The sequence below is a fragment of the Pseudorasbora parva genome, chromosome 6, assembly GCF_024679245.1.
Source record: "Pseudorasbora parva isolate DD20220531a chromosome 6, ASM2467924v1, whole genome shotgun sequence".
NCBI lineage: Eukaryota > Metazoa > Chordata > Actinopteri > Cypriniformes > Gobionidae > Pseudorasbora > Pseudorasbora parva.
The window spans coordinates 10,357,985-10,381,479 of NC_090177.1; the positions used below are offsets into that span (position 1 = coordinate 10,357,985).

The 23,495-nt window shown below is 38.0% G+C and overlaps 1 protein-coding gene across 9 annotated transcripts in view; it reads right to left on the reverse strand.

Annotated features, from left to right (window-relative positions):
* Positions 1-234: 234 nt before the first annotated feature.
* The window catches only part of nhsa (Nance-Horan syndrome a (congenital cataracts and dental anomalies)), a 149,317-nt gene continuing 126,056 nt past the window's right edge, over positions 235-23,495 (reverse strand). For 5 of the 9 annotated variants that reach the window (XM_067445558.1, XM_067445557.1, XM_067445565.1 and 2 more), the window contains 7 exons: positions 17,347-17,409; positions 12,196-12,391; positions 10,960-11,007; positions 8,873-9,004; positions 5,889-8,741; positions 5,671-5,794; positions 235-3,579 (listed from right to left, as the gene is read on the reverse strand). In XM_067445558.1, the coding sequence (XP_067301659.1) occupies positions 2,964-3,579; positions 5,671-5,794; positions 5,889-8,741; positions 8,873-9,004; positions 10,960-11,007; positions 12,196-12,391; positions 17,347-17,409 (4,032 nt within the window). In that variant the 3' untranslated portion in view covers positions 235-2,963. Of the gene's footprint in view, positions 3,580-5,670; positions 5,795-5,888; positions 8,742-8,872; positions 9,005-10,959; positions 11,008-12,195; positions 12,392-13,888; positions 14,600-17,346; positions 17,410-23,495 lie in introns of those variants that run through there. The other 4 variants (XM_067445562.1, XM_067445559.1, XM_067445566.1 and 1 more) reach the window with 3 other exon arrangements.

The following is a 23,495-nucleotide window of genomic DNA, read 5'->3' on the forward strand; positions in this document are numbered from 1 at the left end:
TACTGTGATACAATTTTTTGGTCATATTGCCCAGCACTAATATTAATCATATAATGGAATAAAATACAATTTATTGTTACTGTAAATCTATATTAAATTATTATGGATCTTTACTTTTTTAAATAATTGTTTTTATAATTTTTAAATATATATAGGACTTAAATTTGTGTCCTTATAACAGAGACAGACAGACAGACAGACAGACAGACAGACAGACAGAGAAAGAGATGTGTGTTTAGGTGTTTAAAGCAGTCACATTTATTGGCCTCTTCTATGCACATTTACTAAACAGCCAGACGAGCTGGCAAACGGTTTGAGACATTTTACAATGGGACTCTCCACAAAGTTTACTAAAAAATAAATACAAGACTCAAAAGTGTTGCACAGATCAAAAATATACAAAGGCTTATAATTAATGTAAACTTTGAAAACATTTTACATAAGAATCACCCTGGAAACATTTTTTAAAAGGTATTATATTTACAAATTTGTACAAAAAAAAGAAGAAAAAAAAAAAAAGTTGCTTGAAGACTTCAGTCTAGTACCAGAAGAGACGTAACATAACTGTGTGTTCAGTACAGTGCTTGTCCAACTCTGAAATCCTTTGGTACACAAATCTTTGCATGTCACCATTCACCAAGCATGCCTTAGCAATATTAGATGTTCAATTCATAACTGATTTTGCCTATGTGTGAACTATTCCTGTTTAAACAGCCTTAGGTACAGCAATAGACAATGTGAAAATCTTCACAAATATACTACATCAGTGCAAATTTTAAGGTTAGACTTTACAATGTTGGAATGGTAGCTTACAAAATCGGTTACCTCTGTCTTGGAGATGGAAGTCTTAAGATTGCTTAGATTTGTATTTGTGTTTTTCCCTTTGTATAACATCTATACCTAAAGCTAGAGAGTTGCAGGTAGCTGTTAGTGATCAGATAGCTGTAGACTTGGTCCTGTAAATGATCCAAAGACTGAATCTCACACCGAGCAAGGTAAGTCGCAAAAACACCAGGCGGTCAATGGTACACAGGAGAGAAATGCCAAATACACCACTGGACATCATTAGGTTTCAACAGATCATTAATACGGTAGCTTATGTCATTAGTATTTTTATATTATTTATAAGTGGTTTTATTTTCTGTGTTAGATTCATCTCTTTTAAAACCAGTGTTTTCCCAATACAGCTTAACCTCTGAAAAAAAAAGTCCATAAATAAATCTGCAGGCATACATTGAGCAAAGCCCAATATTTTATAAAAGCCAACTCAACACTATTAACGCTTTAGCTTTCGTACCAAAATGAAAAACATGAGGCGAGTCGTGGAAACCGATTTTAAAAAGAAGCTGAGAAAAACGATAACTAAAACAGTAGTGCAAATCCATGTTTCTCATCTTTCCTTCGCAACCTTCGCACATCCCCATACACACAGATGTATCGTTGATCCAGCAAAGAAATATCATCTATATAAGACTTTACTCTCAGTCTGACGTGACTCTACACCTCAGTAGTCTTTCTTTGGATACTTTTTTTATTGTCTGTGCTTCTTGTTTTTCCACCAGGACGATACCCAACTCAAGTCCTTCTTGTAACTTTCCTCATTGCCCTCTCAACATCGCAAAATTCAAACCCAAAGCGACACAAACTGCAAAAGCCTCCTGACCAAAATCACTTTCACAACACACTTCTAAAAACGTCTACTTGTCCTTCTACATGTTATTTTGCCATAGTCCATTTTACTACATATAAATGTCTTTGATAAAGATTGTCAACAGTGTTTTTTAATCTGATAGTTCAGGACGAAAACAGATCATATTTGACAATGACGAGGCAAATTCATTGATGCTCTCCAAAAAAATGATGTACCAATATCGTCTCCTCTCTGAAGTTTTATTGCATGCAGTTAAGTCGATCTATTAAAGTGAAAATATATAAAAAGCTACAACCACTGCGGTAGAGGCATAATTTCAAGTTGGCTGTAAAAAGCTTGCACAGTATTAGTCCTGCTGCGTGGGTCAGTGATCAGTAATAAAGAAAATCACTTCACAATGAGCAGAACCATTCATATATGAGAAACGATTGGTACGGTATTCACAGAATACATCAAGTGCCCGTGTTGTAGTTGTTCTTAGATCAATTCATTGATAAAGAAACAATGGGTTGATTTGATTTATTTTAAGAAATTTGCTTAAAAAAGATAAATATTAAATGGAAGGGAAGGCCATTTAATTGCTTTAAAATTAGATGTCACATTTAAGCCTTTCAGTATCTCAAATGCCAAAAAAGGACAGTAAATGACCTTTTTTTAAGATGATCTCATTAAAAATACATGTAGATATTTATTTTTATCTAACTTTTTTTCCTTTGTGGCATATTTAACTGACAATTTCTCAGTACCAAAAGAAGTGCAAAATAGTGGTTGGCCATCAGGATAATCCAACACAGCTACATCTCTTGCCCAATAAGATCCAGTTGCGGGCTAAGTACTCAGCCCATTTATGCTACAGCTAACTATACAAAAGGCCACTCTTTGATTGTCCCAAGCTGTTTAGCCATAAACGGTATGTATTTAAGGTACAAGAAAGACTTTCCCTTCTTTTAACACCTTCTGGACCCATTTTCAGAGTTACCCCTGTACAGTACTGTTTCTAGACGATGCTAAATGTGTGACTAAAAGCTTCCGCACTGATGCACCGCGAATAATTACAAAGTGATGGGTTTTTAGCATGTCGTTTTCTCCACGTTCATTCTAAAATGAAAGGTGCACGAACAAAGCATTTACATAAAATAAATATGCTCATGGAAGTTATTTGAACGCCACTGAAAATCATCAGAATGATTTGTTCTTTTTGATACAAAAGGGTACAGACACTATGTAGTTTGTCTTATGGTCTTCTTAAGAACAGATACCCAGCATTTCTGACTTGATGTCAAATTGATGCTCAAATTCCAAGATGCATTTTTCAGGAGGAACGGTCATCGTGTGGGCTTCCATCTGAGTTTTCCGTTTCCCCTTCTGATATGGCCTGCATGGGAGCAGTGTACAGCCGACTGCGTGTACTGTAGCGGCTGCTGTTTGCAGCTGGCGGCATCCTTGACCGGCCTTGTCTAGATGAGGCAGATGTGGGAAAAGCTTTTGTGGAGAAGCCCTCGGCATATGATTTTGGAAAGGGGCTGTGGATTTGCTCAGGAGTTCCCTCTGGGAATTGCTGTTGTAAAGGAGAAAGTGGCTCCTCTAGTGGTCTAGAACCCTCCATCAGGAGCTCACCGGGGCTTTTGGGTGCAATAGGGCTCTTTAGGATTTCTGTAGCCGACATGCGATAACTGGAATCTGACCGACTTCCTTTTTTCAACAGCAGCAATTTGAACTCCTCATTGGAGGTACTGGACTTTTTGGCACTCCTGTAAATTGGGCCCGGGGTTCTCTGAGACAGAGTTTGTGTAGATGGACTTGCAGGCATGTTTGGGGTGCTCGGTGAGGTTGCAGGATTAGTTACGGAGCCATTCCCAGAGACAACGGCTGAACGGTTTCGCACCGTTTCTCCAGAATCTTTCCTGCCCAGCATTTTTCGTTTTGACCTGAGATGGAAAAACACAAATAAAAGACAATAAGAATTTAGGGATTTTTAAACTCTTTCCCCACCATTGACGTCATTTTTCGGCTTTCTGTGTTGTCACTGTTATATGATAGGGGCGCTATTACGCATCTTCTGAAAGAGTAATCAAAATATATGTGAAGACGCAGCAGAAACATGCAATGTCATATGTTAGAAGATGCATATGTAAAATAACCTGATCATCAACGTTAACCCTTTCCCCACAACAACAAAAAATAAAAGTTGCCATCCACCACCAGGGCTTTTGACCATTTTCACAAAAATGTAATAGCCCATAGAATATTTTGTTTTATGAATATCTGAGCATGCAATATTTTCAAACAGCGAGCCGACCCTCTTTTTTTTTTTTTAAACAAAACAAACAAAACAATATTCTAGCTTCATGCATTCCTTTTTTTAATCAACAATTGAATATGAGTTTCATTAAGGCAACATTTTGAACAAAAAGCAGAGAAAATCACGTTTATGTCAAAGACTACATCCAGATCAGATTCAGAGTGATGATCAAACACAGATGTCCATCGACACCCCTAATGCTTCACAGTCCTATAGCTCGTCTTGTGTCCACATTTCATTCAGTAACAGTAGATAGTTTTGATTTATATGCTGTTTAATGATGATGATCACGTTATTTTGCATATGCATATGATTACATACGATCGCTCGTTTTACTGCATCTTCCTTGTGTGCATTTTGATCAGGAGATTCAGTACTCATTCAGAAGATATACGTAATAGCGCCCCCTAGAATCTAACAGTGAAAACAGTTTTTGGCCGGGAAGCGTTTTCTCACAAATAACAAAAAATTCCTTGTTTGGCAGGGAAACTGTTAAACGGCATATAAATCAAAACGGCAACAAAAATGTTATTGAATGAAACATCAACCCAGGATGAGCTCTAGGACTGTGAACCTTTGGGGGTGTTGATGGACTCAATCTACTCCATCTATGTTTTGATCATCATTCTGAATCCGATTCAAATGGAGTCTTTGACAAAAAAGTGATTTTTTTCCCCCCTCAGCTTAACTCAATGTTGCTTTTTTTTAAAATGAAACTTACCTAGGTTACTGAAACTTAAGTGTTCAATATATTCATATATACACATTATATAGATACACACATTCAAATAGGGGTGCTCATTTCGGTTAATTTTCCCAACCGACAAATGCCACTCATTATCAGAATATTAACCATTAACTGATAAGATAATATTGAATTGGCATTAAATAATGTTTGTGTTTGTGACCCGTTAAAAATACTTGTTTTCCTCACGCATTTATTTTACTGTGCAAACAGCAGCATACAGTATCAGATGTTCACACCTTTGCAGCATTTCTGACAACAGAGAAAAACCTAATATAATATAAATGAAAAAGCATAAAACAATTAGGCCTACACTAAATATTTTCACTTAAATAATTAGTAAATTAAGATGAAATATGAAAATACAATGAATCCGTTTGAAGCTTTGAAGAACCGGAATAGTTTTTTCCATTAGACAAAAATCGCAGGCCTACCTCAATCCACACCATGTATGGATTTTATTTTTAAGAAATATGTCTTAGTGATGTGGGACAGTTGACAGTAAACACCCTCTCCACAACACGAGCCGTTTGAAACAACAGAGGGCGACTCGGAGTAATTGTTCTATAGACCATCAGGAAACAGTGGCGAGAAGAACGTACATGACAATGTTTACTTTAGTAAACTTTACCAAAATCACACTACTAAAAGCCTTAAACAACGCTTCAGCTTGCACTGATGCCCCAGGAACACAGAGATAACGCCTTGCTAAGGTGGCCAACCTTAATAAGTGCCTTTCATTTGCTTTCCATCTGTCAGAAGCTTGTACTACTGCTGTATTTTTTACCTGATATTATTAATCGGTCAAAATTCTTACTTTCGGTTAACGGTTAAACGGTCAATATGAGCATCCCTACATTCAAGTTTTGTGAAAAATATCAAAAACGCAGGCAACTTTTTACAAAAACGCAGGGAAAGGTTTTTTTTTTTTTGGCCATCAAACTAAATTATTATACCAACTGAAGACCACACCTGTGAATCATGGCAAAGAGATCCTCTGTTGTGCGACTTTTGCTTGGTGAAAGAAAAACACTATCATCCTCGGATTTGGATTCGTCTGTCAGAGGGGACACAGTTGGATCGCTTGGTGTGGACTCTGAAATAGAAACTTTGGAATTCATTCCAGTTCAAAATGTCTAAAATATTAAACATCATTGCAGCTTATTAATGGAAAGATTACACAAACATACCTCTGCTAAAATAGTCCTCTGTGTCTGGTGTTGACCCTTCCTCTACATGTTCCTGTGAGGCACTTCTGGTTGGAACACCTGATGTTACAGATTCTTCTCCAGCACCACTGATTGGATAAGCTTGCAATGTCTCTGATTTTTGATTGGCAATATCAGGCACTTGGTCAAAAATATCTGACCTCTTTGCTAGACCATTCTGACCAGGGCTTCCGTTGTTTGGCTCAGATCGCAATGGCTGGTTTTGCTCTGCTTCCAGATTACTCTGGACAAAGACGTTATTTGAGGTGCTCACCTCTTCTGCAACTTCTCGGGAATTCTCCAACGTCAGTTCATCCTTGTTCACCTGCTCAGACTGGGCCTTAAAAGCAGTCATGCTCCAAAGAGGGGATGGGGCTAATCGGTCATATCTATTTCTTGTACCAAAATGGCTTGCTATATTCTTAGCAGCTAGTCCATCTACTGGGGTAAACAGTGAATCACAAATGTCCTGAGAGGAAGGTTCTGTGAGAAGGGGTCTATAGGGTGGAGGTTTCCTAGTTTCATGGTGTTTATTGTGTGTAGGTGGGGTGATGATAGTCACAGTGGGACACTTAGGCCTAGTGGCAGTATCAGTGCTAGGTCGATCGTAGCTCCCTTCTCCAGATTTGACAACTGAACGTAGCTGAACGGAACGAAGAACCGTAGGAGTGATGGCCAGAGGACTAGTGATTGCCAGCTCATCACTAAAAAGACTCTCACGCTTGGTTTCTGCTGAAGCCGCTGCCTTGTGTTTGCTCTGGTGTAAGATGTGCATCTGGTTTTTGTGAATTGAAGGCTTGCTGACATTGGGAAGGGCACTTAGGTTAAGGAGGGTGGGAGGTATGATAGGCAATTCAAGGTCCCTTTTGGACGAGTACTGCTGCAAAGAAGCAAGCGAGGACTTCCTTTCTGGGACTTTGGGTTTCCTCTTGCCACCAGGAGGGGACATTGGGTGAGTGTTTGGGAAGAATGCTGACGGAAGAGATGATGTTGGTGTCTCCGACTGGCTTGAGTAGCCACTGGAAGGTGATGCTAGACCCACCAGCTTTTCTGGTGAAGGCAATCTAAACTCACTTTCCACCGATGGCAGTGAAGGGGTGGTGGCCCTCGATCCTGACTGGGAAGTCTGGGATTCTGAGCTCTCCTGTGATTTAATGCATTCAATGACAGTGGTACCCGTAGCTGTGCTGGAATTTGATAATGATCTGTAAGGATCATTGGATTTCAAGTCATTAAGAAGCCAGAGGTCTGCATAGTCTGACTGGACAGCTCCTTCATCCTTGAAGGAATGTGTTTCTGTGGAGCCAAACAAAGCAACTTCCGGAATTTCTGTAGAACTCTCAACACCCCAAGCCCCCAGTGGCTCCTCACTCTCCAGCTGACCCGAGGAGCCTCCGTTTAATCCCACATGCTGTGTTCTCTCCCTGGAAGACGTTGATTTGTTCTGACCACCTGCAATCTTTGGTTCGTTCCTGTCAGTGGGAGGTCCAACATGGCTGCTTATTGTCCTCAAGGATGAGCTACGTTTTGGTGGGGATGGCTTCACCTTTGGTTTCCTTAAAGAGAGACTTTGTCTCCCAAGTGTGTTTGTTTGATGTCCATATTCCGCCTGCTGCTGGTCTACAGATGCATAGTTATAAGTGAAGCTTTTGCTACCTTTAAGACCACAGTCAAAGTGCATGGAGGTATAGTAGCCCTCTGCATCTACAGAATAGTGTGAGGTGGTGTCTGCCTTTTCAGAAGGTGGCCTATCTGTTAAACTTTCAAAAGTGGCTATGCTGGCAAAACTGGGGCATTCTAGGATGTTCTCTACCCTGGAGTGCTCAGGATTGAAGTCAGGATGGCAAGGCATGTTGTGCCTGTAGTGGGGATAGCTCCACTCACCCTCACTGGCAGTGCTAACTCCAGCATCATCAAGCATGTCAGTTGCTGTGGAAGTGAATGAACCTGTCCTATGGCTACGGAGGCCTTGCAATCTTTCTTCAGGGTATGGATCAATAATGAAGCCTGTGGAATCATCATTCATGTTAGTAGCTGCATTCAACGATAGCTCTGAATCACAGTGGGATGATCCGGTGAGTGGGGGTGAGGCTGCAGGTGGAATGGTCTCTGATGTCTGAGAGGGACATGTAGAACTACTACCACTCCAGTTGCCACTCGAGGACTGGTGATCTTCCTTGTGGTCCATTTGGCTAGTCAGCACACCAGCGTTAGAAACTGAGTGAATCGGGCTACTGAACGTATCAGAACTTGACGAAATTTCACAGCTACCCATGTCAGCTTTACGAGGCAGACGGGATCGACCCCTCTCTATCCAGTCATGCTCTGTAGTTCCAGCATGCTGCTTGAATTTCAAACTGTTATGCTGGCCCTCTGGAATTGCCTGGTCATCAGTGCTTTCTTCATCATCTTTTAGAATGTGTTCCCCTGGGACTGGTAGAAAGTCCTCGGCCTCAAACGGGGAGAGTTCTTCCTCTTCCTCATCATCATCCTCATCACTGTCATCATGACCTTCATCCACCAGTCGCCCTCCCTCACGGGGGAGGCTTCGGGAACGTAGACGGGAGCCTACTGAGGCGGTGAACATTGTGTCAGAGTTGTCAGGCAGGGAAGATATGTTCCCCGTGGAATGGGACAGTGACACAGTCACGCCCTGCCCCCTTTGTGCTCTGATCCGTCTGCGCGAGGGTGCAGCCCCAACAATCAGGAATTCTTCTGTCTGGCAACCAGAGTCCTTGGTGCAGAGGTGAGAAAGAGTAAGATCCTCTTGGCAAATTTCAGGGTTGGTGTGGACTATCACGGTTCGTTCTCTGGCCACTGGAGACTCGTCAGAATCTAAAACATGATGTTTTTAGGTAGAATTTTTAATGTGACATTTACTATTATCACATGCCATATTCTATCTAAATAAAATAAATAAACAAATAATGATAACAAAAAGAGTGATAGAAGAATGCCTCACACACCCAAATCCTGCTGCACTCGTCTGGGAATGCCAGTGATCGTTTTCCGTCTCCTTAGCTTCCTCCGCCGTTGAAGCACTGACTGCGAATGGACTAGTGAGCAGCGCACACTGGCCTCTCTGTCGAACCCAACCCCTGCAAAGAGCAACAGACATGTGAGAGGCTGTTGGGTGCAAGCCACTTTTTTCTGCTACTCCCTAACATGTTTCTCACACTCGTTTTAATGCCAAATGCAACATTTTAGTTATAATAAATATTTAAAGAAAACATTTATGAATTAAAATATTTTTCTTTAACAATAAATTCTTGAATATTATTTAGCATAAATGTATTTTTTTTAATATTTATTCATAGTATTTTACAATAAGAGTAACATATCACATATAAAAACACAAAAATGATGCATGTTATGCATCATTATGTAAGTTTAGCAATACATCTCGGAAGAAAAAAAATGCATGTATTATAAAATCACAAATGTAACAAAAAAGATGGTTTCAGTCATGTTAAAATATTTTAACTGACACAAAAATACATCAGACAATACGCAATGCCATGCAAGGTGAAAGGAGCGACATATTCAGGACGTCAGAACAGAAAACAACCAGGGTTGAAAATGGGAGTATTGCTGTCCTACCCGACCCCAGCCTTACTCTCTAGACTGCAGCCTGCTGCTGTACTACGTATTTGAAGCTCTATTTGTTTTGATGTTTGTCCAGTGTCATGCATCATGACTCTCATGTGATTGCAGGCTTGGCCCTTTGAGCACCAATTACACCACTGCGCCTGTGATGTGCAATTTCCAGTCTGACTCAATCCATGCTGACACGCACTGCAAAAGTCCTGTTCCAGTCAAGCCTGGAGGAGATATATTTGGCCTCTTTGTAATTCTAATGCAACTGATTAGCATGCACAAAACGCTTTCTTGACTCTTTGCATTTCCTGGCACAAAGAAAGTTACCAAGACAACTAAGAACTTTTTTTGTTTCAAATTTCATGACTTGCAGATTTTAACCTACTTTACCAGTGTGTCTAATGCTGTTATTATTCTAATGTATTTGGGTGATCCTTTAGTTTGGGCACTTCTGACAACTTGAAACTTCTTCAAACCATGTTTCATCTGTGATAAAACATTTATCACATGTCATGGAATAAAGAAGATCTGATCATTGCCTTGTTTAACCTTCAGCTAGGAAATGGTCTGAAAGTCTAAAGAAATTATTTCACCCTTTAAAAACTGAATTAATTTAAAAGGACAGAAAATTGTCTACTTCAGCAATTTTTGTTTCAGCACTACTTACTGTGTATTTATTAAATTAAAGGGATAGTTCACCCAAAAAATGAAAATTCCGTCATTAATTACTTGACCTGTAAGACCTCCGTTCATCTTCGGAACACAAATGAAGATATTTTTGTTGAAATCTGATGGCTTAGAAAGGCTTCCATTGGCCACAATGTAATTTCCTTTCTCAAGACCCATAAAGGCACTAAAGACGTCGTTACAAAGCCCATCTCACTACAGTGGCTCTACAATCATTTTATGAAGCGACAAGAATAGTTTTTGTATGCAACAAACAACTACTAAGTAAGGACTTTTATAGTGATGGGCCGATTTCAAAACACGCCTCCCTGAAGCCTCGGAGCTTAATGAATCAGTGTATCAATTCATGATTTGGATCGCCAAAGTCATGTGATTTTTAGAAGTTTGCCGTTTTGACGCGCAATCCGAATCATGAATCTGCTTTAAACAAAAAAAAAATCTTCATTTGTGTTCCGAAGATGAACAGAGGTCTAATGGGTCTTTAATGTAATTAATGACAGAATTTTTTTATTTTTGGGTGAACTAACCCTTTAGGTAGCCACTTGTCGAACATTGGCTAGTAATTTGAACAATCCATTCATGTAATTGCTTTTTGCATTAAATTAAGAAGCTACTACAGCCAAAATAAGTGTTTATATAGCTGAGATCCCAACCCTTTCTTTCTCTTCTATCTCTCCACAGCACGTTGTTCTAAATGGTGATGGTTAGGGAATGAAGTGGCACTGAGACTGAAGAGGGAAACTTAATGGACATGTAAAAGATCTCTCACTTAGCAAAGCTGATATCGCTGAGGGGGAAGTAGCGTTGGCGACCTCCTCTGAAAACAATACACGCACAATTCAGCGTTCTCACAAGGTGATCCTCCCATTCATTGATGCCAGAGGAGAACTTTGGTCAAGATGTTGATGCATTTAGTTATGAAATGGAATAGATTGTTCCTGAGTTATGTTAGCACTAAGTATAGCAAAAAGTATAGGCTGCTAAAAGCCAATAGCTTAGCATTTCAGCCTTCATAATCCCTAATATAAGAGCAGAAATGACAAGCATTTTGGTGTCAACCATTCAGCATTTTTGAATGGCCAATACTGAGAGTTGACGATATATATATACTGTATAACATTGTAGTAAATGAGAAATAGACAACATATATACTATATTTTATAACATATATTTTAGTTATAGACCTATCATTTCAGTTAACAGGCCAAGCCACTGCCCGAAATGGCATTAAGGGTGTGTTCACACTTGTCAGGTTTGGTTCGAATAAAATGAACCCTGGTGCGATTGCTCTGTTAGTGTGATTCATTTGATTAAGTGTGAACCGCTGCCTTTCGAACCAAACAATTGGACCAAGACCACTTAAAGGATGGATTTCGATCTGCTCTGGTGCGGTTCGTGTGAAATATGAATACAACGTGGACCGAAACGAACCAAAAACAGAACATGAAATCACAAGATGGCACACTAAAAAAACAGACTCAAGCATACCAGATTGTCTCATCAAATTTGTGATGTTGCCCATAATTGACATGATTTTCAACGAGTGTTATGCAAAAATATATGTCTTAAAAGCCTTTTTTATCTTTAGGTTCGGTGTTAAAAATGACAGTGAACGCCAAGTGAACCAGGACTAAATATATTTTTAAAAATGTATCCGGACCAAAAGCACCTAGAACGTGAGCACACCCTTAATTAAGATTTGGCACAAAAGCTCCTGGCATTATGTTATCATTGCTCTTTAGGATTCCCTTACATACTAAATTCACACACTTTTACATCACTAGATCCTAAAGGACCAAAGTTCTCCTCCTTCACCAGACTTGAGCCCAATAGTATGTAGTTGAGCAATAATTCAACGAAAGTAGCTTTTCTTTAATTTTCCTTATTATAATGAAACTTTCCTTTACAAGATAAATCATTATAACTGATATGAACTACCATTTAAGCGTCATACTCAGTTCTGACTCTGCATGCATTATCACCAGCAAATACTTGTGGCATTTACCTGTTACGTTAATGGGAACGATGCATGAGGTGATGACTTGAGACTCCGTCTTCATCTTCTCTTCTGGGGTGGGTAATGGTAAGACTCCAGCCCAGTTTGTCTGTTTGTCCAGCGTTGAGGGGACGTTTGGGATCGGGCTCTTCGGCCAGTGCCCCAGAGCCCCTGCCTCTGAATCTGAATCGACTGGAGGAACAACCTAGAAGAACATTACGGCGAAGACTATCAGTATGAGGTTTCTGCGGTTGGATGTGTCTATCAAATTAATTATGTTTCCAATGTTGCTGTAAACTTCAAGACCTTGTGAATTCACTAGATAAGAGTAGTTAAAGGGATAGTTCACCCAAAAATGAAAATTCTGCCATTAATGACTCACTCTCATGTAGTTTCAAACCCGTAAGACTTTCGTTCAACTTTGGAACACAAATGAAGATATTCTTAATGAAATCTGAGCTTTCAAGTCCCTCCATTGACAGTCTACGCAACTACCACTGTCAAGCCCCAGAACGGTAGGAAAGACATCATTGAAGTAATCCATTTAATTCCAGTGGTTTATCCTCAATTTTATGTAGCGGTTAAACCCCTGGAGTCACATGGATTACTTTAATGATGTCTTTACTACCTTTTTGGGCCTTGAAAGTGGTAGTTGCTTAGACTGTCAATGTACAGACAGAAAAAAGGGATGCACAATATGGACATTTTTTCCAAAGCCAATAACCGATATTTCTTTATATTTGAAAGCCGATAACTAATATATATGCCGATAAATCTAATTTAAAATTTGTATATAATTTTTGAGAGTCTGATTACAAAAGTATAACAAACACAAAATTATAATGTTCTCGTTTATGATTTAATGTAGCCTGTATGACAGACTAATGTTGAACTGATTTCAATCAATGCAAACCCATCGTGGCAAACAGTGCACATCTGAAGCGTCTCAGCTGAAGGAAATAATCCATTATTTATCGACTTTGATATATCAGCCAAATGTTCTTATCGAGCTGATAATAACACGATTAAACATGAACAAATACTGCCTGACTGATATTTTTTTTTATCCCTAATAGAAATCTCTCAGATTTCCTCAAAAATATATTAATTTGTGTTCCAAAGATAACCGAAAGTCTTACAGGTTTGGAACAGCATGAGGGTTAAAGTTCATATGAAGTATTTCTCAATAAAACAGGAAGTTTGGACCGTTTTTATCTTCTAAATATCCAATGGTCTTTCTGGTAAATCTTTATTTACGTCACAATCATAATTTGCTAGGGATTTTTTGCTAGACAGTGGCTATAGCAATATTTAAAAGTTGAATGCATTATTAATTCTTTTAGTCCATATTTCCTGAAAAGACATTTTTTTCAGATTCTGTGAAAAAAGGGGAATAACATACTTAAAATTGAAGAACATTTTTAGTTACAAAAGCAACATGCACATGCATATAGGAGCGTTGATGCATGCAAAGCAAATGACAATAAAGATGCACTAGTGTAAAGCAGTTTGTGGAAAAAGTTATAAGAAATTAAACAACCCAGGATTAATATCTACATGAAGCATACAACACAACACCTCAGCATTCAGTTCCCACTTTTCAGCTGTCATCCACTGCACCAGCTGAAGTACACTCACTAAACCTGTCAGAGAGTTAACTTTACAGCTCATCAACTGAGTCAAAGCTACCGTCCAAACTTACCTTGTGGAGTTTACAGAGCGCACAAAGGTTTGAAGTGTTTAGTGGCTGTCACCCAGATACATGTGAACGTGCACCGTGTTAAAGAGAGCTGTGATATTGAGTCTGTGTGTCGCTTTCCCAGCCGCCCAATGAGGATATCACAATAAACAGTAGCCAAAAAAAAAAAAAAGTGTTACCACGGAAACTTCTTCCAAAACCAGAGGAGGAGGAGGAAAAGAAAAAGGGAAGAGGCACAAAAACAGACGGACAGAATCAAAGGGAGTTTATGGCCTTTTTGTTTGCCAGCGCTGAAATGAGGGGCAAGGGGTGAAGTGGAGTATTGGAAAGCACGGGATCAAAGCAGAAAAAAAGAAAAGGGGGAAAGGAGGGTATGGAGCCAAAACGAGCAGGAGAGGGAAAGTAGGGGGCTGGGAAAGAGCCAAATGTGACGGTTTGATTTCTCCAACTGGCTCGCGTCCAAAAGCTATTTTGATTAGGAAAGAAACGAGACATCGGGGGAATGAAAGAATGCCATTCATGAAGTTCAAGACCATAAAGAGAGAAAGATGTAGCGTAAAGGAGCGCGAGGAAACCCGAGAAAGTGAAAGATATAGTACGCCTACTTCCAAAGGCAAGTGATTAAAAATAATAATAATAAAGTAACATACTAGTCAAAGGTTTTGAATTATTATGTTTGAAAGAAGTCTCCTATACTCAACGGGGCTGCATTTATTTTTAATAAATAAAAAAAACAGTACAACTAATATTAAAACTAACACGTTTAGTTTTCACTAACTAAAACTAATAATAAAATAAACGGTTTTCTATTTAAATATATTTATTTGAACATTATTTCTGTGATCAAAGCGGAATTTATCATCATTACTCCAGTCTTCACCATCACATCATCCTTCAGAAATCATTCTGACATATTTGTTGCTCCCTTAATAATGATACATTATGTTGTAGTTTCACATTACCAGTCTGTAAATCAAACCTACAGGTCACAGCTTTATAAGGAACAAAGCCAACTTGCATTGATTTTGGACCCTGCGTATGCCTTAGAATGGACCAGAAGACGAGTGTGAATTGAAGACACAATTTCTAAAGAGAAGTCTCATGACAGAGTGTCTCTGTTCTCATTCTCTCTAAAGCATCTATCTCCGAGTCAGGCACTCGGGCAGGGGTTTGTGGGTAAGCTACAGTGCCGGGAGTTGATGGGCAATTATATTTTTCTGCCACAGACACACACATACACACACGCGCGCATATGCAGTCAGAGGCTCTACCCTGGAAACCCTGTCATTAGGAAACCTCAGACTAGCGCACTTCCGTGTGTGTGTGTGTGTGTGTGTGAGTGTGTGTGTGTGAGTGAGTGTGTGTGTCATAGACATTCCTCACATACTGCTTCTGGTGCATAATGCTGGAGAGGGTGTGAGAAGGACAATGTTTTATTAGTCTGTGCAAGTGTTGATTTATACAGCATGACTAGGTCTATTCCAGAGGTAAATGTGGGAAAATGCCTTTGTAGTGAACTTCACTTGCAGAGGGTTTTAGTTTTTATTTGAGGAAGTCACTGCCGAGGCTGTATGTCAGAGTTGAGGAGAGATAGTAAGAGTAATTCAAAGACGCTCAGATGTAAAAAAAATAAAAATAATCTGATGTTTGTTTTTTTACGATTTTATTTGGCAAACGATCTAAAATGCGCTCTAGAAGTAGTTTTTTGTTTACAGATTCTTTGAGTTAAATTGTATAGATAACAGCCATAATTGTAAATATAGATGTGGTTATATTATATCAACTGAAGTATTTGACATTTTTGAATGACAATCATTCAAAAATTTGGCACCAGTTTTTAAAAGAAGCCTCTTTTGTAAGTTGTTTGAACACAGATGTGTGTCCACATTAAAATATATTTTAATATGTAATGTACAGTACAGTCCAAAAATTTGTAATGTTTATGAAAGAAGTTTCTTCTGCTCATCAAGCCTGCATTTATTTGATCAAAAATACAGAAAAAAATTTAATATTGTGATATATTATTACAATTTAAAATAATTGGTTTTCAATTTATTATACTTTAAATGATCATTTATTTCTGTGATCAAAGCTGAATTTTCAGGATCGTTCCTCCAGTCTTCAGTGATCACGATCTTTCAGAAATCATTCTAATATGAGGATTCATTTTCAAAGTTGGAAACAGGTTATAAAAAATTATTAAGCAGCAAAACTGTGATACTTTTTTATAATACTTATAATGACACTTATAATGATGAATAAAAGAAAATCATAGTAAATAAAAAATAAATAAAAAAAGAAGCAAATGTTTTAAAAATAGACATCTTTTGTAACAATAATATACACTACTGGTCAGTAATTTGGGGTCAGTAATTTTTTTCTTATTTTTTTTTGGAATAAATCCATAATTTAATTTAGCAAAGATGTGTTAAATTGATAGTAAAGGAGATTTATATTATTTGAAAATATGTTTTTATTTTGACTAAATGCAGTTCATCTGAACCTTTTATTCATCAAATATATTAGGCAGCAGAACTGTTTCCAACACATATAATAAATTAGAATATCAGACTGATTTCTGACACTGAAGACTGGAGGAACGATCCTGACAATTCAGCTTTGCATCACAGAAATAAACAATCATTTAAAGTATAATAAATTGAAAACCAATTATTTTAAATTGTAATAATATATCACAATATTACAAAAAGATTCTGTATTTTTGATCAAATAAATGCAGGCTTGATGAGCAGAAGAAACTTCTTTCATAAACATTACAAACTTTTGGCCTGTACTGTACATTATGTATTTTAATGTGTACACACATCTGTGTTCAAACAACTTACAAAAGAGGCTTCTTTTAAAAACATTAAAAACTGGTGCCAAACTTTTTAATGATTGCAAATAGCAATGTGTCCAAACTTTTGGCCTGTACTGTATTCCTGTGATCATTCCTCCAGTCTTCAGTGTCACATGATCCTTCAGAAATCATTCTGATATGAGGATTTGCTGCTCAAGAAATTTCAAATTATTATTAATGCAGTTTCTGACACTGGTCTACACGTTTTCTTTCATTCAGACTTGCACACACATGCACAGAAGATCATTTAGACGTCGGCATATCCAGATGAAAGCTCAGACATTACTGCTGATGTTATAGGAACTACAGAAGACAGTGGCATCAGAAGAGAAGTTTTAAAGAATCATAGATGTTAGACAAAACACAAAGAGCCCTGGTAAGATTTGGTTTTCTTTCAGAAGAACAATATCTGATTATAAACATTTATATTAAAGTTCATAAAGCTCATAAATGTTGAAAACTTTGTAAAACAAACCAAATCTTATTTTAGGTTTTGATCTGGAAGCAGTTTTGACTTCATTTCCATTTGATTAGAGATGTAAAACTGTTTCTAGATCAGCGTTAAAGGTTAGGATTTAGGAGACATTTGGGGGTGAAATACCTTTCTGCTCCATGGGGAAAAATGACAACACTCAGTAGGGGAGGAGGACCGGGTGCTTTGGAACTACAACACACACAAACACAAAGATGGACATGAATATGAGGATGAACATGAACACTGATATGAACACAATGAGGGAATCACAGTCTTCTGCATGTGCTTCCGTACAGTACGCAAAACTATTACAGTATTCATAAGAACTCACTCAACAGAACAGCCGTGATTCACTGTGCTTGTCAAAACATGATGCGATGATATGGATGTATGTAGGTGATGATATATAATTAAGAAGTCAGCCTAAGTTCTGCAGCACTGAAACTTTTATAACATCAGCTGCATCTCAGTTCACATATATAGTATGCTCTTGATGGAAAAGTGCATATACTTATCATTGAAGTGATTGGAACACCTGAACTCAATGATTTGTAGGGGCGTCCTAATACTTTTAGCAATATAGTGCAGTCACATTTTTTTCTACAACATAAAATCCATCTTTAAAATACAAGCTTTTACTTGTCTTGAAAAAGGCAGTTGTTAACAAGTGTAAATGGGTCTAGAGAGGAGGTCTGGGACGTTAAACATCATCACACTGAACAGGTAAACTACTTTCACAGCCTCGTTGTGTTTATACCCACGCTCTTGCAAACTATTATAACTCAAACTTTCAGGGAAAAGGTTTTTAAACAAAGACTGAAAGAGTTGTTGGAAGTTTAGTGGAGGTGACATTGAAGTCATGTGACTGAACTGTAAGTTAAGTTATAGCCAGTGTTAGGATCCTTACTTTAAAGCTACACTGTGTGATATTTTCCCCCATCTAGCGGTGTAAAGGTATATGACAATCCAGCGAATATTAGTTTCTGTTCCTCTCAATTCTGTTTTCGTTTTAACTCCTACGGTGGCCGATTTAGTCCAAGATTAACATGGCAATCCCCCTCTTCACATTCGACACGGTGCCATCGAGTGTTAAAACACGAAAGGCGAAGCTTGAATTTATGGGTATGTCCCTCTTTGACTACTGTACTTTCAAGATGGAGGGGCAACATGGCATTCGAACCCCTCACCCGTATGTATTTTAAATGGCATATTATAAACTTACGAGAATACTTTATTAGTTGAAAGAAGTAAATATACATTAATGAGCACATATATTTTTGAAAGAACTAAGTGTTTTTAGCTAAGAATAAACTAAAAAAATTACACAGTGTAGCTTTAAAAAAGTAATTAGTTATAATAATATTATAACTATATTATAATATTAAATGTTAATTGAATGAAACGGACACTAAATAAATTATTATTTAGTTATTATTTAGACACTAGAATAAATTATTATTACAAATCATTATTCACTAATCTACATTATTCTAATGTTGCTGTGGGACAATGTGAGAGACACCTATCAAATTCAAGACATTATTGTAAATATCAGCAATATAGTGGAACAATAAAACAAAATAGATTGTTTAGAACTGTAATAATTATTGCACAGACCCCAACTGGCCATCAAATAAATCTAAAAATTAATGAGGCTCCTTAAGAAAAGTCTACCAAAAATAGAAAATAATAATAATAAAAATCATATTAGCCTAACTTGCACAGGCTAGACTCTCTGTAGTGGAAAACTGCCAAAAACGGCAGCATGTCCTCAACTATATATCTAGATATTTTGTTAAATTCTGTCTGGGTGATAAGAGTTTGCGGTGGAGAAAAACCTAGTTTTTGTCGTTTTAATGTGGCTCTGTCTCCTCCTTTGGTAGCGGAGCTCACGTTATCCTTTGCGTTTACCGACGTGGAGAGACTCTTCTGGGCATAAGTTGCCCGTAACATAAACATTCTTACCTTTCACCTCAGCGAGGGAAAAGTAGAGCTTATACTTCCAGTTTGCAAAAGCTACCTTTGAAGTCATTGGACATGCCATCGCTCTGACTCCTGGACTTGGTCGCTGGTCGTATGCACGTGTGTGTGTGTGTATCTAAGCCAATCATGAATTATCATCAGTTGTGGCTGTCTCCCACCCACCTATCATAATCAGTTATGTAAACAACATCCGCCCCCCAACACGCGCGCATGCACGCACACACACACACACACACGTTTGTTTTTGTGACATGAGGAAATTCCATAGGCGTAATGGTTTTTATACCGTACAAACCGTATTTTCTATCCCTCTACACTGCCCCTGCCCCTAAACCTACCCATCACACACACGCACGCACGCACGCACGCACGCACGCACGCACACACACACACACACACAGCCCCTTAACCTACCCATCACAGGAAACATATATGGCCTTTGGCCAATGTCCCCATATTACACCCTCTCCTTTTAATACCTGTGTCATACCTATGTCTTTATACACATTTGTGTCCTCATGTCACAAAAACATGCCCGCACACACATACGCGCGCACACAGCTGCAGGTCCGCTGACAGAGTTCGCGCCTGTTTGGATGAAAACCAGTTAGCTCAATTATAGTAATGCCACATTTTATTCTCAGTAACGGTAACGCCGTTGTAACGGGGGAACAGTAATTCGTTTGATTACTCGTTACTGAAGAAATTAACGCTGTTAGTAACGCCGTTATTCCCATCACCAAGATTATCCCGATGAACAAAACATGCTAAATACTTATTATCTGTAATAATCCATAATCCAATGGGAAAATCCTAGTGTTTTTGTCGAGGGAAATTTACAGGTTGGCCAACAAAAAAACACCATCACTCCACAGATCCAAAACCATCATCAATACGTCGTGACTGGTTAGGAAAAACAACTCAAATGAACATGAACAAGATGGAATAATGCGTTATCATCTGGTTAGATCACAGTTTAATAAGAAAAGATTTATATCCCCCCAAAAAAAATTATCATGCAATGTTTAACAAAGAAATGAATGTTGTTTGTCCTCATGTCTTCATGATTGGCTGTAAAAGAGGAGTTATTTTCATTAAGGACCAGCCAGGTATACAGAAAACATCCTTCCAGTACGACATCCAGATCAAAATACTCATCAGTTGAAATAATATAGACTAATATAAATGTTAACCTGCTTCTGCTTTATAGTAAAAATGAATAAATAATCTAGAACCATCAGAACTTAATGAACATCAATTGAAAGAAAAAAGACTCTCTCGCTCTAAAGAACAGGCCCGTTGATTGCATGCTTCACAAGATATATGACCCTTTCAAAAAAGAAGTGTGCTTCATTGCATTTAATGTGCATTTGTATTTTCCCTTATATGTTTAAAAAAATGTTTACACCTATACCTGGAGATCATATAATATTAATGAAATAAAAGGCCACTTAATGAGTCCACTTCCAGGACTGTTATTAACTTCTTAAGTGTCACCCCCCTTTTGGGGGGTAGAGCTGAAAAGGGGATGTCCAGATTCAAATTAATGTAATTCTGGAATGGTTTGGAATATGAATTTAATTTTGGGCTTGTTTTTAAAAACACACTTGGAAGTTTCTTGTGCATGTGAAAGAAGTTGAATAAAATTTAAAACAAAAAAAGTTATAGGTGTTTAAGTTTGTTGTAATAAAAAAGTAATTTAATATTTATTTATATTTTATTAAAAAAATGTGTTGAATTTAATTTCATGTCAAATGAAAAGCCTTAAGTCTATATAGGGTGTGTTCCAAATTTGACATTGATATCACAAAAAAACGAGGTTTCTGTGTTATTTTTAGTCGCTATACCAACAATGTCCACTAGGTACTAGTCATGCTCCTTGTATGATTTGTAATGGACGACTGATTTGATTTACAATTTTCTTTTTTATCCAAACAGCAATAAAACATTTTAGATAGGTTGTAAATGATTTGTTAAACCATAAATATGACAAAAAATGTATATGACAATACAGTCCCTGACAAAAGTCTTGTCGCTTGAGTACAAATTGACCTAAAGTGCCGCTGAAATATATTTCTAATCAAGATTTTTTTACAAGAAATGGCTCATTTTAATCCCACCAGCTTTTGTGATAATGTTTCAGTCAAAAACTAAACTTTCAAAAAGTATTCTAATATTCACAGCTTGGTAAAGCCCATTGAGTCAATTTTTGCAAAGACATAAGTGTTGTCACCTTGTCATATGAGCTTCACCTGTGACTAATAATGGATCAATTAGGTCTCAGGTGTGTATAAAAAGAACCCCAGTACGCTAGACCTTCACATCAACTGCAACTAGACCTCTGCAAACATGCCTAAGATTCACCCTGAGACTAAAGTTTTGATTATCAAGAGGCTGAAGACCAGATCCACTGCTGATGTGGCAGACACCTTCAATGTGTCTCAGCGTCAAGTACAGAGGATAAAAAAAAGATCTGAAGAGACTGGAGACGTTTTTGACAAGCCCAGGTCAGGCAGACCCCACAAGACAACTGCTCGAGAGGACCGTTTGTTGGCTTGAAAATCCAAGGCCAGCCCATTTTCCAATGCAGCAGAGCTCCACGAGACCTGGTCACCTGAAGTCCCTGTGTCAACCAGAACAGTTTGTCGGATTCTGTCTCGAAATGGCCTCCATGGTCGAATCAGTGCCCAGAAGCCAGCACTAAACAAAAGACAATTGAAAAACCGTGTGGCATTTGCCAAGGCCTTCAGCCTGCTAAAAGGATGGACGCTGGAAAAGTGGCAGAAGGTGGCTTTTTCAGATGAATCTCCTGTTTAATTACACCACAGTCGCCGCAAATATTGCAGGAGACCTACTGGAGCCAGAATGGATCGGAGATTCACCCAGAAAACAGTGAAGTTTGGTGGCGGAAAAATCATGGTCTGGGGTTACATCCAGTATGGGGGTGTGCGAGAGATCTGCAGGGTGGAAGGCAACATCAATAGTCTAAAATACCAAGAAATCTTAGCTACCTCTTATATTCCCAACCATAAAAGAGGCCAAATTCTGCAGCAGGACGGTGCTCCATCGCATACTTCCATCTCCACATCAAAGTTCCTCAGGCGAAGAAGATCAAGATGCTCCAGGATTGGCCAGCCCAGTCACCAGACATGAACATCATTGAGCATATGTGGGGTAGGATGAAAGAGGACGCATGGAAGACGAAACCAAAGAATATTGATGAACTCTGAGAGGCATGCAAGACTTCTTTCTTAGTTATTCCTGATGACTTCATCAATAAATTGTATGAATCCTTGCCAAACCGCATGGATGCAGTCCTTCAAGCTCATGGAAGTCATACAAGATATTACATTTGGATCTCACAGCACCACAACTTAATTTGCTGACATATTTTTGTATTTGCAGTAAATTTGTTCAATTTCTGTATAGGTGACAAAACTTTTGTCTTGCCAAAATTTGACCTTTCTGTCTTGATTAAATGATAAATATTTTTTCTGTAAAAATTATTTATTTCAGTGCATTAAACATCATTTGGGAGGGTTTTAGCTTTTTATATGAGCTATTTCTAACACCAATTAATTAATTAAAAGTCAGGTTAATATCAGGTATTTCTAGAAAATAGATAAGTGACAAGACTTTTGTCAGGGACTGTATACAATAAAACAACTACTACTGAAACCACATTGTACAGGAATTTTGCTTTTTTTTTTTTTTTTGCTAAATTTTCTCTTCACAAATTAATGAATTACTGTCACTACATAATTTTAAACATAAAACAGTGGTCAAATATGAAAAATACAATCTCTATGGTCTCCAATGATATATAGTTTGTCAAGATTAGTTTAGGTTTAGTATTTAGTATAGAATATTACGGTTTTAAATATGTAATGGCTTTGGGCCCACCGGTGGGCCAGTGACACTACATGTTTAAGCCGTGCTCTTTGTAATAATGTCAATAGTACATTTGAAATCACTCGACTATGACCACTTGACATGCGTCCGCTCCGAATCACTGGCTCGAAACAAATGATTCGCAAATGTCCTGAAGCTTCATGAAGCCCGTTTCAAAGGCGTCCATCACTAATGCTTTTGCGACTGAGGTTTTGAGTCCTGGTTTAAGTGGAGAACACGGTAAAGCATTGCTTCATATTATTTTGTAATGTGCTTAGTAACAACAAGGCATTGCCATTTTGGTAATATGTATGGTGAAATGTATGGAATTCAAAAGCTGCCAAAATAATACAAACAATAAATACATAAATAAATAAATATGCAAAGAAAATAATTCATTA